Source organism: Gymnoscopelus microlampas (assembly GCF_963454915.1).
Source record: "Gymnoscopelus microlampas genome assembly, chromosome: 23".
Classification (NCBI taxonomy): domain Eukaryota; kingdom Metazoa; phylum Chordata; class Actinopteri; order Myctophiformes; family Myctophidae; genus Gymnoscopelus; species Gymnoscopelus microlampas.
Genome location: NC_139960.1, coordinates 26,384,916 through 26,403,429, shown reverse-complemented (window position 1 = coordinate 26,403,429; position 18,514 = coordinate 26,384,916). Strand labels below are relative to the sequence as shown.

Sequence of the window (18,514 nt, the reverse complement as noted above, 5' to 3'; positions counted from 1 at the left end):
AGTAGCACATAAAGTAATTAAAATCATCCCTATCTTTGCCAGCTGCAACATTAAAATTATTAACACATTAATGCATTATTACAATCCAATAATATGATTGAGAAATGGGCCATTCTGCTAAATGAGTTGCCTACTTTTATGTTTGGTCTTGTAAATAGGCTGTTTCGACGCCAATACTTTTGTAGTTTTACTCAAGTAAAATTATGAATACAGGACTTTTACTTGTAACTGTAACAGAGTTCTAGTACTTTTACGCAAAGGAGCATTTCGCCCATCGTCAACCGTATCTTCATATAATTGGTCCAACTCCTCACTGATGCCCATTATGATGGCACTATTTCTGTCACCCACTGCATGTCATTGGTGGGCTAGACAGTCACAGTTCAGAAACCTGCCTACCAATGACATACAAACCTTCCTACTGACGATGTCACTGGTAGGCAGGTTTCTGAACTGTCCACAGCAGCCATCTGAGACAGAGTGAGTCGACATAAATTTTACCATCTACCAATGAGCATTTGTGAGGTCCAATATTAGGTTGAAAATGGGTGAAGTATTTCTTCCACTGATTTAAACCCAGTCCATTGTAGACTACGATTGTGTCGCTTGTCAAAAATAACTGATCTACATTATTATATTGCTGTATGAGTTCTTTTTGGCAAGCAACAAGGATGCAAGGATAAGATGCAAGGTTGGAGTAATTGAGAATTGATTTTACATCCTTGCTCACTCAGGCGAGTGTTGCTTTGTTCTGCTCAGATAATGTGGCATCATACTGTATTGGATGCTGTATTTCTCTGTACAATTATTGCCATATATATATATATATATGTATATATATATATATATATATATATATATATATATATATATATATATATATATATATATATATATATATATATATATATATATATATATGTGTGTGTATATATATATATATTCTTCCACTTAATATGTAACATAGGCCCATCTAACTGTTTGACATGCAAGCTTCCATGCAAGCTTCCATTCAATCTGCTATAAGGATTGTGTTTATAAAGATCAATCAAACCATTATTGAATTTGTATTTCACAGGCTCCTTGGTAACGGCTGAAGACAGAGGAGCGAGGGCGTGAAGAGGCGTTAAAGTGAGTAATGGGATTTGCCCCAGAGAAATGTGAACTATGAACTAGAAGTCGCTCACATGAGCTGTGGAGGCCTTTCATATTCAGCAAGATTGTTTCATAACCAAATCTCTCATTCAATAGGCTATTGTTAGATCAAACCCAGACAAAGGGAGAAAACTTGCACCGAAACATGGAAGTCTCATTTAATTTGTAATATCATTTAGCTGTTGTCTTGGTTTGGCAAAGCTAAAGATAGATTTGCGTATAGTTTTAGCTGTAACTTTAACTTTGAATCTTTAGCTACTATAGCTACAAGCCCTCAATCACACCGAAAGGTCTTCAGAATAATAAGCTGAATAGGATCGATTTTCTAGGGTGTAAAACAAGAGGAGATCCATGTAATTTATATCTCATAACACTGCAGTGTAATTGCTTCTCTCCATCCCATCTTTTTGTTTACCAGAAACACAGACAAATGTAGGGCCTAGGTCTGTACTCAAAACTTGCATATAAACTTATACATGCACTTGCATGTAATTGATTATGAAATTATCACTTAGGGTTTAACATTTCTTAATGCAAAGTTATTTGAGCTCTGTCAGTGTTTATGAACCTAATTTTTGTAGGCATTACTAATTCAAGCGTTATTTACATAAAAATAACAGATTATATTCTCTCTTTTTCTTTTCATTATTTATTTAAACTTAAACTGTCAGACCAAAACCCCCAAACAGCCATTTATGGTGACTTAAACACAGCTTGAACACAGGGTGTTGGCCCTTCTTAATCGACTCACTCCTCCAGGTGGTGCCGACATACTTTATCACTGCCATCTGCCAAAACACCAGTAATTACCCACAATGCACCGTGGAACCCCTGGAAATGACCCAGCTGTCTGAGGTGAATGCCGGTACCTGGAAGCACCAGTGATTGATCCATCTGATGACTCAGTCCAGACACATTTATAATTCCAATACAGCGATTCCCAATCTGTGGACCATATTACAAGTGGCCCCCAAATAAAACAACTAAAATTGTATTGATAATAATTGATAATAATAACATCAATATTCTGTTATATTATCGTTATCCTCATTATCATAACACGGCTGCCATGTTAAGTGGTCAGATGGGTGGGTCGCACAAGCTTTTAAGATTTTCATGTGGGCCCTGATCCAGAAAAGGTTTGGAGGTTCTAATATTTTCCATCACACTGTTCTACAGTGACCATGTTGAAAACATATCCATCTCTAATAAACATTTTGTGCTATAATGCAAGCCAGTAAAATCCTCAGTCTTAATAACTCGGCGAGTCTAAAAATGTAGCCAAATAGACCCACTTCGTTATATTTGTACACTCTCTGAGTCACAAGTGCACTGAGGATTCCACTTTACTGTGTATGTATTACAAATCAAAGTGTAAATAAAAGTCTTGGTGTACCTGGAACAATGTATTGATCAAGATGCTTTGCAGCAAACAGAAACCTTACATGTTATGCTGTGACCATGATAGCCTGCCCTGAATATAAAGATGAAGATTTGTTAGAGATACATTAAAACATTTACTGTCTCTTTTAACATTCTGGTTTTAAGTTGTGAACCCATACACACACTATTATGCTATGGCTAATCTTATCCAGTATAATGCCTACATACCCCCCAGTAAGCCATTTTTACATTCTCCGTGAAAAATTAACTCGGGATTTAACTGTGTAGTGTGTTTTTTGGGGGTCGATACTGCACACATCACTGCACTCATCCAATGATGAGGCCCTGATGTACCCACATCATTCCAGTAAAGAATTATTTTTGCACATAAGTCCCAGCATAATTCTCAGTGTTAATTTAACTGAGAGTCTAAATTGTTTATAGTCTCTCTCATAGTTAAAGGTCCATTTTTACACTCAGAGTTAATGGTCCATTTTTAAACGTGCATAGTTAATTGTTAATTTTTACACTGCCAAATTGAACTAACACTCAAACACTTGTGGTGTCCTTTTGAGGTGATATTGTCTGACTATAATCAAAACCTTTACAATGAAAGGATGCTACCCACCACCCACACATTTTTCTATCAGAAATGTCTCCTTAAATTATGGTTCTCCAGACAAAACCATATATCTTTCTATAATAGTGCAGATGCAGGAGATATTTCATTTTTATACTCTTTGGCAATGGGCAGAGATGTGAGCTGGGCACTGAGCGATGGCTGTGCGAGGGCTAATCAAAGCTGAACTGGAATTTAGACACACTCATTAGCTACAAGTCTGCGTTAGCCTTCCTTTCTTATTTGATGTAAGGAGAGGGGAATCTGCTGAAGCAGAAACTAGTTGGTGGCCAAAACAGCGTGATGCCAATATTATATTGTATGTTATACAGTATATCCACAAATTAGTAATCTACGAGCCTGTGAAACTATGATTACAATATCTCAGTCTGTATTAGCCTTATCACTAAGCAGTAAGCATTGTGGTTTTCAATTATTTTACTACACATTGTTCAATTCAAACTGGCATTCTTCGTCCTCAAATTAAACTCCAAAGGGGTGCTCCATGGAGCGCATATCTCCACCAGGCCTTGTGGCCTACCCAGGGCTGTGTCATGGGTTGCAGCCACCAGTACTTGAGGAGAGTACGGAAGGAATAGTGTTTCTACGGCACACAGTTCAACTTTCCAAACTTTTGCATGTGTGGCACCCTGTATGGGCAGAAGTGAAAGCACTTTTGAAGTGTGCTCTGTAGAGGTCAACATGTAATTCCAATTTGGGGTTCGATGTTATGGCATTTTTTGTAAGAAAAAGGCCTCTCCGACTCATTTTGGAAACCAATTACAGGCAAATGGTGTGGCATATCAGAAAGTTGTTTGACGATCATTGTCACTGACATCATGTGTCGTGTACCTAGTTTGGTGAAGATTGATAAGAAAAAAAATCCTGGAACAAATAATGACATTGTGTCACATTTGTGGCACTTGTGGTACTGTATAGTGTAGAGGCCCCTCAATATGTGATTCTAATTGTACTAAGTGTTCATGATTTTTGGCATTTGTGTAAAATAGGCCCCTCCAGCATATTTGTATTTCAGTGATAGCCAATCAGTATGGAATATCAAAACAAACACACACACACACACACACACACACACACACACACACACACACACACACACACACACACACACACACACACACACACACACACACACACACACACACACACACACACACACACACACACACACACACACACACACACACACACACACACACACACACACACACGAAAATATCTCCATCCTCGGCCTTGGGCCTGGTGAAGAGTATGATGGTTGTCTTGATGATCTGTAAGCAATTACAAGATTGTGGATGCTGTTTCATTCTGTTTCATTTCCCTAGGGAATTGGAAATGAAAGCTATATCATTTCCCTGAAGGGGGCAGCAATAGCCTAATGGTGATGGAAGCAAATTTCTGTTGAAAATGGGGGAACTCAAGTCACATGTCCTTTCCCCTCCCACAATAAATGCTAAATTCTTCGCTTGAAGCATTTCGCCTGCAGCTATACCTGGAAAGCTGTGTCTAAAGTGCAAGGCTGTTATTGGGATTATTTTGAGAGAGAAGGATGACTGGGCACTGCATGAGGCACTTGGAACTGGTGGCGTGCAAACTGTGGGAGCCAACCCAAGGCACAGCTAGGAAGGGAAAGATGTGCACCACCTATGTAGACACACTGTGGTGCGACAGCAGCGCTAACAACAATGCAGAGCTCAAGACCCTGATAAAAGGAGGGTGTAGAGGGCAGCGATCCAGTAGTCCCGAGTTGGTGTTGGCTATAGTCCACAATCTTGCACAGGACTCGGATCGCATCGATTGTACGGTTGGATTTGTACACACACACATTGTAACTGCTTCCTCAATTCATTACCATAAATACGAATATGGTGTTGGTCAACTTGCCCGTTTGACCATCTTCTATTCTGAGGTGAACATTGGGCAAAAATAGAGGATCTACAAGTCCATAACGTGTTGGGCTTGTAGATCGGCTATTTTCGGCAAAGAAATTTGGTGTAGAAGGAAAAAAGGAGCAGACTTAGTATAAAGCCCTGGGGGACACCAGTCACCTAAGTATATAGGGTTTAAGGGGTTCTTGGAAAATAAAAATAAAAGTCTGTCAGTGGAGCCCCTATATGTATGTACAGTATACTAACACATAAGCACAATCACAAGAAAAAATAACACTATTTGTATGGACAAATCACTTTTGTTTCCAGTTTTGTTTCCTTGCTTTCAGGCACGAACTTCAGTGAGATATGACATACAGCTCACTGTGAAGGCAACATGGTGGACTAGAGACATATCGAATTTACCAGCTTGTGTGTTTCTGTTTTATAACTGTACAAGATGAGCAATTATTGTTCTGGACAGGAAATGCATTGCATCCACTTAGTGGATGAATACAGCATACTGTCTTTCATGGCGGTAATTCAATAAAGAGATGACAGCCTGCCACAATATCAACCAATTGGATCCCCTACATTGAACATTAGAGTTCTCACGTTTACAAATCTGATGAGCAAAATGTAATCAGATGGAGAAGCATGTTCAAACTTTTTGTATCTGCCATCTTCTGCATCTCCTTCCATGGGAGCAAAGGAAGGCCTTTCAGAAATCAATTAACTTATTGTTGAAGACTTTGAGAGTGCCTAAACCTAATCCCTTCTCTTTAAAAACACACACACACACACACACACACACACACACACACACACACACACACACACACACACACACACACACACACACACACACACACACACACACACACACACACACACACACACACACTGTATTCCAGAGGCTGCTGGCTCTCCAATTCTGAGCCCATAATCTCCTCGTGTCCTCTTTCTCTCCTCTCTCCCTAAGCCCTCTCTCCATCCATCCCTCCATCCCACCACTTACCACCAGTTTTCATCTGCATGCAGCTGGCTGGGACGTGCAGTTAGAATTCAGCCATAAATGTTCTATGTTCATAGACTGTTTACTGTACAGATTTTTGATTTCTAACTGTTTATACAGTATGATGTTTTGCTTAGTATTGTATATTTGTCTGTCACTCATTGTTTCGATGAATTGAGTACAAAGGACCCCAATGGAAACAAGCCATAGGCTTTCTTGGGTTTAAAATCCTCTTAGCAGACCTTGTATTGAACTGTACTTTACTGTGCTTTTTTGTTGTTGCAAACTGCTAATAAAGTATTCAATCAATCAATCAAAGGTCTAAAGAGACCTATGTTTTTCTGGAATGTACAGCCTTTCGGCCATACATTACAAATCAGTTCTCACAGAAAAGGTGTTTTTAATTCAAATAAGATCAATTGATCTGGGGCGAATTGAATGAACACTAATTTTGTCTTGCCATTCTTTTTGTCTTGTAAATTATTCTGTGATACTATCATGGCAAATTGTCTAAAAGTGAAGTAATTGCTTCCCAAAAGAGTAGCCTACAGGCTAGAATGATTTCAACTTCTTCATGCAAGGCTATTGCAAATTAGATTAAAATGATTCATTCCCCATGCAAAACAGTGAATTTCAGCATGACTGCGCCTAGATAATTTCATTCACTTTAGGCATTGGTTTGCTCTCTGTTCATTCAAAGTATACTGATAAATCACGGTCTACAGAACATTACAGCGTGTTTACGACTTACACTTATCATCTACTAAACGCTTGTACCCCAGTCGAGGCATGTCCAACTCGTTCTGGGGGATTAATCCATAAAGCCTTCAGCTTTGGTTCACTGCAATCATTCAATCCCCCTGCACTGCATATACAGTGCACACAGATCCAGCCTTGGGGAGAGAAATAAAATGCAACATGGCTCAATGGTTCAGTGGAAAACTCAATGGAAAGTAAGTGGGGTTGTCATGGGATGATCTCTTGAATGGATGGATCATGTACCTTTACGTGCACAGCACAAGCATGTATTATTGTATAGACTATAGCCAAACCCCTGGTCTGGATGCTATGCCAGGCTGCGAGGAGGATGGTGGATGGAGCTGGTGGGCTGGGCAGGCTAATCCTCCTTCCCTTACAGCCCCTCCCACTGTCTCTCTCTCTCTCTCTCTCTCTCTCTCTCTCTCTCTCTCTCTCTCTCTCTCTCTCTCTCTCTCTCTCTCTCTCTCTCTCTCTTCCTCTCCCTCTCTCTCCCCCCCTCTCTTTAGTCTTCCTCTCTCTCTCTCTCTCTCTCTCTCTCTCCCTCTCTCTCTGCCTCTCTCTCTCTCTGCCCCCCTCCCTCCCCCTCTCCCTCTCTCTCTCTCTCTCTCTCTCTCTCTCTCTCTCTCTCTCTCTCTCTCTCTCTCTCTCTCTCTCTCTCTCTCTCTCTCGTTGTATCTGATGGTGCAGCCTAGTCGTCGGGTCTCCAGTAACACAGACAGTCATGGCGACAGTAGTGGTCCAACCGCTGACTCTGGATCGAGGTAAGACGCGCAATAGGCGGTAGTTTCCCCCCTTTTTGGATGATTAATTTATGCTTTGGAAACTCTGACAAGCTATAGTTCAACGTATTTTAATTATGGTATATAAATGGCTTATAGGCTACCATAAATGAAAATGACAGGCGTTTGGTGCGCGTCTCTCACAGAATGAAGCGCACATTGAATTATAACGGTACATTCATTCACATCTGCCGCATTTCATTACCGGTATGGCACTTTTATTTTATTTGTAGTTATTTATGTTTGTTTTTTACCTAGGGGGCTCCCCAGATGATTTTGGGGGGGGGGGTCCCCAGATGACAGTAAGTATATTTTAAGAAATAAAGAAAAATAAATGATAAAAGACCATTACTGCATCAAAAGTAATCAACAAACTGGTCAAATTGTCAAATAATACAAGAAAGAGGCAACAATTGTGAAAATAGTTGTGAGGCGTTGTGAGCTTGTAGATATTTTCAAAACATTTATCTGTGGAACCAAGTAAAACTAAAAATGTATGCCTACAATTCCAAGTGCTTGTCAGGGTGAGATTCAGTCAAATATGATTATTTTGGGGGGTCATGGCCTGAAAAGGTTGGGAACCACTGCTTTAAAGGAAACTTTGGTATTTAAAGTGGACAGGTGTCCTATAGTCTATAGCTAAAACCTATATAGGCATGGTTCTTTTTTTCAATCTCCTACCTGTTGGCAATAGAATAGGCTACAAGGAAAACAACCAATTTAACCAATAAACCAATTTATTTACTATAGGCAAGGTCATGTGATTTAAATCAGTGCCTACTCCGGAGACTGACATTTACACATAACATAACACATTTTGTTTCTTTCTTTCATTCATAGCTGCTCATTTCTGTGTTTACTCTTGGATTTGTAAGTGGGAAAAACACACAGGATTATATTTGCACTCAAGGCAAATCTGGTGGTGAAATGCAATATTGCAGTACTATTACATAGGAAATGGATGCTGTTAAAAATAGAGGATGGGAAACCTAAGAACGCATATCCTCTGTGCCAAGTAAAGCTGGCATATACACAGTAGGGTTCCTTATCACAGCCAAGAGCAAGAGGTGAGTGTAAATAATGACCCACTGGGTGAATGAATCTTTATGCAGAAATCCTTCTCTCTTATTAAGGCACCTATATGGAATCACCCAAAATAACTAGCCACAAATCACCATCTTTTGCTGTAAGAATTTATCAGCTATAGTATATTAATCTGAAAATATATTTTTCCTCTAAGTGGCATTTGCTGAACAGATGAAATGGACATCCCACTCCTTTCCCATCAAGCAAGCATCTTGATGGATTACATAATTATAGCATGGCAAAGAGATTTCCTTGATAACGAGGCCATTATATCACCATGGAAATAAAGCCAGACTCTTAGTTAAATGCCAGCATTCAGTCAACCTTACAGCCTATTGCAGAGGCGACAAGCCTGACTCGACAAAAGTCATATTGAGTTTACTGTGTTGACATATTTGGACACGAATTCAAGCAGTCAGTGCACGGCTCTAATGACATAAGGACTAATGACAGTTTTACGCTGGAGCCTTCATTGTCAACAAGAGATAACAGGCTGTAGTCTTTTCTCAGCTGCTGTCACTTTCAGGGAAAAGCTAGTTGGTAATGAAATGGTAGTGTAGTCTGTTGTTAAGAGACAGCTAAGTTGCTTAATTTGTGAAACACACACGCATACATACATACATACATACTGTACATACATACATACATACATACATACTGTACATACAGTACATCCTAGGAGGCAAGTTGTCATCTTTATTTATGTACAGTATATAACACATTTAAAAACAACAGGATTTGTCTAGAATCAAGGTCTAGAAAACGGTCTGTGTGCACGCACGCGTGTTTGTGTTATTGTAGTTATTGTTTTAACTCCACCTAACAGCAGTCCTTGGTAGATGCTTCCTTCAGAATGCAGAGAATGTGAAGCTTTAAGTACTTTAAGTAGTAAAACTCTGTGAGAAAAGGTCAATCTCAAACCGCCGTGCCAAGAATCTATTAAAATATATATGGAAAATGTGAAAAAGCTGACAAGAATTTAATTATACTACTTCTTAGTAAAATAGAACACTTATGCTATGTGTCATCATCATTTTATAATAACAGTGTAAAGTTATAGTGGCATAACTGTATAGTTGGAAATTAGCAACGCAGTATAGTAATATAGAAATTATATTTTAACACTTCATCGTCAATTAAGCCAGTGTCTTCTTTCCTTTATGAAGGTAGGTCTGGACATTTGAAGGTTCTAGTCTCTACAAGGTGTATGATATACAGTAAAAATTACAGGTTCAGTTTTTATTGGCCTCTGGACTCATATTGTCCCCATGAGACTGCAGCATAATTATATTTTTCTTCTCCAAGGCTAGTTCGCTGTTTTTTAGACAAACCTTATTTTATTCACTTGCTTCCTGTGACACCAGGGACATTACAGTATGTAGTAGAGAGCTGTATGGAATGAAATAGTCTGTCCTCAAGCATTGGTTACACAGAAAGCAAAGGTGCACAAGGTCATTTGTGAGGGTGATGTTGCAGGCGTCTGTCTCATCCAGGAGCCATTAGCCAGTGATGAGTGATTTATTTGCCTTCCATTGAGGGGAATGTCACAGTAGGTCAAATTAGTGCTAATTCGCTTGGCATAAGGAGAGGACTTGATAAAGTGCAGCTACTTAAAACGTTGTGGTGGAATGAACTGCCTGACTGGCGAAGCCATACTGTTCTACTTGTCACAGTTCTATTCCACTTGCCACTCAGTGCGGTCAATGGGAGGGTTTTGTTTGGGAAGCAAGTTACAGCACAACTCGGTTCTTAAGTCTGAAGTCATTTTGTAGTCCGACGTCACGTCCGGGTCCAAAAGGCACCAGCGCCGTCCACTCTTCATTGTAAACAAACATGTTGGAACCCGTAAATCTTTTTACAATAACCTCCTTTTTCAGAAATGAACCATTGAGGGTTAATAAGGGTCTTAAGGCTAATATCATAGACAGTAAAAAGTAGGCTAATATATATATTTATATTTATTTATTGTGATTATTAACATTATAATATTTATTTTTTTATATGTATTTATATATATATATATTTATATATAGTTATATATAAAATAGCAATTTCCTCTTCTCTTTGACAGGAAAGCGGTAGAATGACACTTTAATCGTTATTTTAGTCTCAGATCTGTTAAAACAGTGAGGGACACAGCACTGCGCATATTGGGAAAATACACACTTGGACCCGGAAGTTATTCTGACGGGGCGCAACGTCACGGCTTAACAACCGAACTGCCAAAGGCGCCAAGGATACCCAGGTCAAATTGGCAGTGGCAGATGGCAGGGCCTCCTCTGGACAATTTATTCTACTGTCTGATATCCAGATGCTAAATTACATCCCAGAATACTGCCTTATGAAGGCAGATATTCAATCATCAGTGCTTCCATTGAAGCACAAGAATTTTAGCTGTATCATAGTCATTAGCTTTTCCGTTCACCAAAGAAAAGTGAAAGAAAGTTATTTTCAATCAAGGCTTTCATAATAACAATTTGGTTTACTACTAGAGCTCATGATGCTTTACTCTGACCCTGACTACATTGTGATTCTCTCTGGAGTGCTAAAATACAAAAAATGTAAATTGTAACATCTTATAAGTGCATATTTGGCCTTCATTTGATTATCAACATAATTTAAGATAGTGGTTTGGACGTGCTCATTCACATCAGTGTTTTTGCCAAAAGTTTAAGATTGGTAATGCATTAGGCCTACATTTCAGGTCTGCTCTCTGTTATGAATGGACTAATCATACCAAAATATTGGAGTATTGCCCGGCGAAAGCACGGCCTGAAACAATGTTTTAGAAGAGCATGCATCAAGCTTCGAAGCCCTCAATAGTTGTCACTGCGACAGTTCGGCTCTGTGCCCATTCTTTAATCAGTGAATGATGAGGATGACCTTTGTTATTCACAGCATCGTAGCCAGTGGCTAGAGTACTGTATACTGGCATATGGATATGAATTGGTTCTGTAGCATGTTTTATTCCATCCTCTCTCCATTTAGGATACGTCCAGAGTGATGGCCGTGTTATTAAATCCTGCCGTCAAAGCTACGCAGAAACAGCAGGGAAATGGGTGATTCTTTTTCATCATAATGTGGAGTTTGAAAGCTAAAGCTGAGTGTGCAGCATTTTGAAGAAGGTATAATTTATCACTTGAAGCTTGGTTAGCAAGCACCCAGAAGGGCTGTGAGCGTGCACATTGTGTATTGCATGATGTAATTAGTGTTGCTCTTTATACACGTTTATTTGTTTATTAAAACGGATCCCCGTTTATTAGCTGACGCCTAAACGACAGCTAGTCTTCCTGGGGCAGTTGTACTAGCTATATTGAATTAACATACATTCTGATTGTTCAAAAACATTTGCTATACAGAAATATATTTACAATTTAAAAATAGTGTGTAGAGGATGGCTGGGAGTTGAGGAGCTATGGTGAATGATGTGGGCAGGCTGGAATGGCAGGCAGATTGGCAGGCAAGCAGGAACACAGACAAATTTAGGGTAGGAGCCAAACAAGGAGATAGGCAGGCAGACGAGCACAAGGAAGGCAGTGCAAACTTGGAATCAAACAGTAAGAACTAATCACTAAACTCTGGAGGTCTGAAGGGCGTCTCTACCACTGGAGCTGAAACGATAATGAGACACAGAGTGGGTGAAGAGCTGGGGTTTGTAAGCAGGAGAGGAGAGGAGATGATTGAAGGCAGGTGTGCAGGATCCAGGTGAGAGAGTGGCAGCCTGGCAGGACAGGAACACGCACATGCACGCATGCAGACAAACAGGGAACCGAAGGAGAGGGAAACACAGAAATACTGTACAAGGAAAAATACTGAGGCAAATATGGCCATGACAGGTGAGCGTTTTACCTTTGGCACCTTCCTTTTTGCAGTAAATGGTAACTGTACAAAGTAACATCCAGAGTGCAACAATGGATCAATCTGTACAGTGAAATTGACATGCTTCAATTTGCACAACCTCACATGTGACATGACACTGCAACGTATAGTTGCATCTTACTTTGTTTCCACCCCTTTGTTACGCTATTCAGTTTCAATGAAACTAACAAAATGCTGCTAATCTCCCAGTGGGAGAGTTGTTGTGGTTCATTAATCTTGAATGTATTGCCAACAGAACGGCTTCCCCATGCTCCCATCTATGTACTGTATATGAACTCAGCTGTTCCATTCTTTTAAGTTTATCATAGGTGAGCTATTTAACATCTAACAGCATTTTTATGTAGTGTAGGGTGTTGCATATTGAAAGCATGTACAGTGGAAATGAGGTGCCGTGTCCTCATACAAAGGTAGCACAGTTCCTTGAGGATTTCAGCTGGGATGTTATCAGGTCCAAGGGTTTTATTGTTATTCAGGGTCTTCATCTGTCCACACTGTTATTTGCAAGTGATCAAATCGGATTTGTGTATTCAGACGTGGTCGACCTATCTGCATTGGTTGCTGTAACTTATACTCTGTTGTATAGTGGTGTCGCTCGCTGACAATAGCAAAACTATAAGCTTCCAGATAATATTTTCGTCAAACAACACCATTGTACGAAAAAATCTAATCTGAATCGCATTTCAAACCACCTAATGTAGTTCATATCTGAACAGTCTGATTCCAATCTCGATAGGCCAAAAATCAGATTTGGGCTGCCAGTCTGAACATAACCATAGACACATGAGAATCAAGTCCCCCTCACTTTCTCTGAAAATATGTCTGTCAACCTACACTGTGAGAATGACCTAATTGCACATAGACTGTTTGCTTCACAGATACGCTAAATTTGGCAAGCCCAGCCTGCTGTTGTCAACGTGGAAGCTGAGTGTATCGCTAGAGAGATAGGAATTATTATTGCCATTGGGGGATGGGTCACTCATGCAGATGTTACACACATCTGGACCCCTTGAATCCCGTAGAGGCAAAGCTCTGAGGTCTCACTGTGTAGATTATAGTTCATATCGTCGGTGTCAGGGAAAAACCTTGTATCTCCATATTTCATCTTTTTATGTTTTTCATAATTTAATGCCCTATTTTATACTTCTTCATATGACATGTGTTGTGCAAAAGAAGCGTAATGATCCAATGATCCAATATACAAGCTCACAATGTGTCTCATCGGGACACTATGTGAGCTTGTAGATCTGCTATTTTCATATTCTTTTTTAGGTTGAAATGTTTTGAAAATGTTCGTCTATAATGACATGCCTAAAACAGGGAAATGAACAACAGACTGTAATGATCCACTGGAAAGTAAGTAGATTTCTTGTCAGCTCTAGAAGTTTCTTGAGGCTTAAAGAAGCGTCCAGTGACAACTAGGTCAGTGCGGAGGCCAGGGTCCACTGAGGAAACTGTAGTATACTGGTTGTATACAACATGTTGCTTACACTCACACATGCTGCATCAGGTCTAAATGGGTTTTAATAGCCTACTTTGTTCCAAATTGATTGAACTTGTCTTGCCTAATTGGACACTATTTGTAGTATCTGTCAATCTAGGCTGACTGAAGCAAGAACCCATTCATTTTGCCCATTCAATGCTTTTAAGTCCAAAATGAAAGAATTAGAGGGTGATGCCTCATTATGCCAATGTTTTTAATTCATCTGGTTATGAAATAGACATACACTAGAAATGTCTTTTGAAATGTGATTTATTGGAGATAAATATACATTCTGTTTCCTCTTGTGTTTTCTGTTTGTAACTGTGTTTTTAATTATGCTGCTGTCTGTCTTGGCCAGTTCTCCCTTGGGAAAAGAGATTTAAATGGTGACTATATCCTGGTTAGATAAAGGTGAAAAACCCCCAGTAGATTTCAATGACATATGTATGTGTTGCAGTAGTACAGAGCTGTGATATGTTCTCAGCTTCCTCTCAACGAGCTATGGATTTAACTTTCCTCTGCTCATATCCATGATACTATCCTGTAAGGAAATACATTATGGACGCTTACGTGCTTATGTTCTTCTCTCATGACGGAGAGTTTGGCCGGTCCAGGGTGGGATCACATTTCCTGTATTTCCTGCTAGCCAGTCAGGATATTCATAGACATGCGTGTAACAACTACACCATGTGGGTGTTTCAGTGTATTGGTGCTCCATGGAACTGAGCCTTTATACATTTTAGTAAGCCACTTTTTCGCATCCACTTGCAGCTTTATCCGAATATGCAGGGATGCTCAAAGGCCTTAGCCACTCTCCAATGCATCTCTCTGCTGTGCAGACTGTTGGGTGACGCAAGGTGTCATGTCATTGCACTTCTGATTTGGGCAGTCCTTTTCGGCGGTTGTGACATAACTGTGAGGCTGGAGCCCCTGCGGCCATCCCAGCTGCTTTGTCCCTCTATATCACCCTCCACTGCCTACAGTTCTGCAGGCCTATACCTCACTGATTATAAACGGTAGAGCTCATTTGATGACTTGCTTTCTTATGATGACTACAAAGCTCTGGGGTATTACTGAGACATTTCTATTAGGTATTCACATAAACTAGCAAGGAACTGACATTGATTTATTTACACATTTGAGGGCGACATTGTCCCTGGTGACGGCGATAATACAGTGCGACAATGAAACCGGATATCTCCGTGAACCATGTCCCGCCTGAGATTAGATGTTACTGCAAGCCGTGCAGAGGAGATGGGCAAATGAAATATAAGAAGGCATTTCATTACCTCTGCCTTGTTCAGTGAGAGTTGGAATGCTATATGATTACCACATATTACTACTGCTCATTACTGTGCAGACACCTGCTATTACATTGTCCTATAATCACTGCTTTGGTGTCTAATGAAGGGATACCTCTATTCAGAAAATGGGGCATGACATGAGCAGTGGCCCATGCATGCAGCATTTGCAGTGGTTAATTTAGCTGTTCCAGTGGTTATCAGAGCACACCACATTGCTGTGCTGAGACTGTAAGGAGTCATTGATATTCAGCCTTCAACTATATGTATCGTTTAGCCAGTGCTGTTTGCCTGCTGCCTTGTTGAATAATTCCTTGTGTGAGCTTTTTCAAATGAAATGAATGTTCTCTGGTACATCATCATAATCATAATTTAATTTCTAAGTAAAAAAAAATGCCTACAGTAAAATCCTCATGGTTAATTTAACTCTAAGGGTGTCTGTGTGAGAGTGTAACTCAGAGTTAAATAAATACTGAGGATTTTTGTGCAGGAAGTTCAAGAGCATTCACAAAGGGGAGTCAAAGGAAGAATGTCCCATATTAATCTTTGAAGCGGGTTCCAACATCTTGTCAAAGTCCTTGATGTGGATAGAGAAAATGGAGCTAATAAGCATGGAAAACAAATGAGATCTCTGCTGGATGGCCCCTGACCTTCATTTAATGAGTGTATAAATGTTCATAAAAAACTCTCAGACAGATGCCCTGGCTTCTTGGAATAATACCAACACATTACCAGCCACTCACACGAGCTTTTAGCCTGGTAAACCCTCCCTCCGGAAATCTCATTTCCATTTGATTTCAGAAAGGAGTCTGGTCTGAAACGCCTTTCTGCAATAATCGCTGTGGGCTGGAGTTGGGCGGGAGTAATACCGTTGACTGACAACCCCTTCAACCAATGATCGTTTTTCCCCTTCAGCCAATGAGCAGTTCATTTTGACGAGCTCCAGACTATGTGACGCAACGGGACTTTTGGGACGGCCATGCCGAAAATAGGTTGCCTTATTGGGATACATGCGTGTCACTCCCCGCCCCTGCCGGTTCTCTAAATTTATATTTTTAAATAGGCTCTGTCATGATTAATTGACCACATATATGAAGTTAAACAACTAAATTCTATCCAAACGATATCTTATAAGTAAATTCCGTGCCTCAAAAAAGAAGTTTGAAAGCGTTATAAAACTGAAAGTAAGAAGTGAAGGCACTCGCACAAACAACAATGGCTGCCGTTCGTCTTTTTTCGGCGGCTCTCAGGCTGCACTCGGGTTCATTCGGGCTCACTCGAACTCGCCACCTGATTGGCCAACTGTCGCTGTCAATCACAGAACAATGAGCGACGACGCTGATAGGCTCGTCGGCTCGGCGAGCAGAGCGATTATTGGAGAAAGGCGTTTCAGACCAGACTCCTTTCTGAAATCAAATGGAAATGAGATTTCCGGAGGGAGGGTTTACCAGGCTAACGAGCTTTGTTCTCCAGGGGTAATTTTTCAGTGAAATCTTTATATATTTATGTATTTATACTAGAAGTTCGGGCCGCTATGCGGCCCGAACGTCTAGCGTGACGCGTCGTTCACTTTGCAGTGCCACCTTACAGGCACCTCACAGTGTGAGAGAGAGTTTTGTGCTCTCCTAAATCCACGGCAGGCTTTGAAAGTACCCACTTCAGAAAGAGGTGACGTGCATCACCTCTCCAATGACCAAAAGGTAATTACGTCACACTGGCTACATACATACATACAGACAACCGACATGGCGCAGGATTCAAATTGTATATATAGATATATATAGAGTTTAGCACCCATACCATTGAACAGACTAAAGTGATTAAATAAATCAAGCACTTGATTTAATCTAATTACCCTGTGTAACCTTTTCTGTTGTCCCCCATTTTTCCATCCCACAAAAATGGTCACTTCTGTCAACCTCTTTCCATGCATTCTTAGAGGACACACACACGCACACGCGCGCGCACGTTGCTTGCTTGTTGCTGGTTGTGCATTGTGTCCAATGATGACCACCTTCTCCTATTTGTGAGTCTGTTGGTGGCTGAATAGTCCACAGTTGAGGGTGCAAACCAGGCATGTAAAAGCAGTACAGAGGGGAACAGGGTTGGCTTTGTGAGTATGCCTCTTTGCACGCTTTGCTGCACGGTATTGTGTGTGCTGATTTTCCATATACTCCACCGTCTGTGAGGAGTGAGAGCGCCAGAGGTTGCGGCAGGAAGCAAGTTCCTCCAATGAAGAGCCTTTCTTCAGTGTGGTCTTCATTTGGTCTTTAATCCACTTCTGCCCACCAGCAGTGCATCGACCAGGCCGTAGAGGACTTTGTGTGGAAGTCTGTGGCTGGGCATACGAATTACATGCCCCATTGCCCCAACCACCTGAGTTGATGTTGATTCAGGTCAGGATATACTCCAAACTGCAGCTGCCTGCCAGTTCCAGCACCCCTGTGTGTGGCACTCTGTCCTTAAGTGATGCCAAAGATCTTCTAGAGACATCTGACATGGAAGGCTTCTGAGATGGTGGCTGTAGACGGTCCATGCCTCACAGCCATACTGTAGCGTGGAGATGTGTAGTGCTCTGTAAACAAGCACTTTGGTGTGGAGATTGAGGTTGCTGTGCAGAAAAAAAACGTTCTCCTTAGACAACCAAATGATGTTTGTTCGGATCTCGTCATCCATTGTCAGTCAGATATTATGCTTCAGGTATTAGAAGGTATAGGAACAGTGACCAGCTTTTGCCCTTCTGCTGTGAAGGTTGTTGGGTGCCGTGGGAGGCTGGCACTCAACTTAACTTTTCTGGGTGTTGGTCTTTTTTCTACTGTTGGGGGACACACTCTCGTCTCCACACCTCTAAGATGTGGAGCTGCCGTGTCCTCATACAAAGGTAGCACACTTCCTTGAGGATTTCAGCTGGGATGTTATCAGGTCCAAGGGTTTTATTGTTATTCAGGGTTTTTGGCGACATGCAGGATTTCGGTGAATGTTGGTGGGATGTCTAGTTCTAACAAGGTAGGCTGTTAATCCATCAGCAGACCTAACATGTACCAGGGAGCACCTTCACACACGCACGCACGCGCGCACGCGCGCGCACACACACACACACACACACACACACACACACACACACACACACACACACACACACACACACACACACACACACACACACACA

General features: G+C 40.8%; 1 protein-coding gene across 1 annotated transcript in view; it reads left to right on the top strand.

The window, feature by feature from the left end:
- Positions 1-1,099: 1,099 nt before the first annotated feature.
- Positions 1,100-18,514, top strand: part of lin7a (lin-7 homolog A (C. elegans)) — a 54,933-nt gene continuing 37,518 nt past the window's right edge. The window contains exons 1-2 of the mRNA XM_084049655.1: positions 1,100-1,131; positions 7,508-7,581. Of these exons, the coding sequence (XP_083905781.1) occupies positions 7,542-7,581 (40 nt within the window). The 5' untranslated portion in view covers positions 1,100-1,131; positions 7,508-7,541. The remainder of the gene's footprint in view (positions 1,132-7,507; positions 7,582-18,514) is intronic.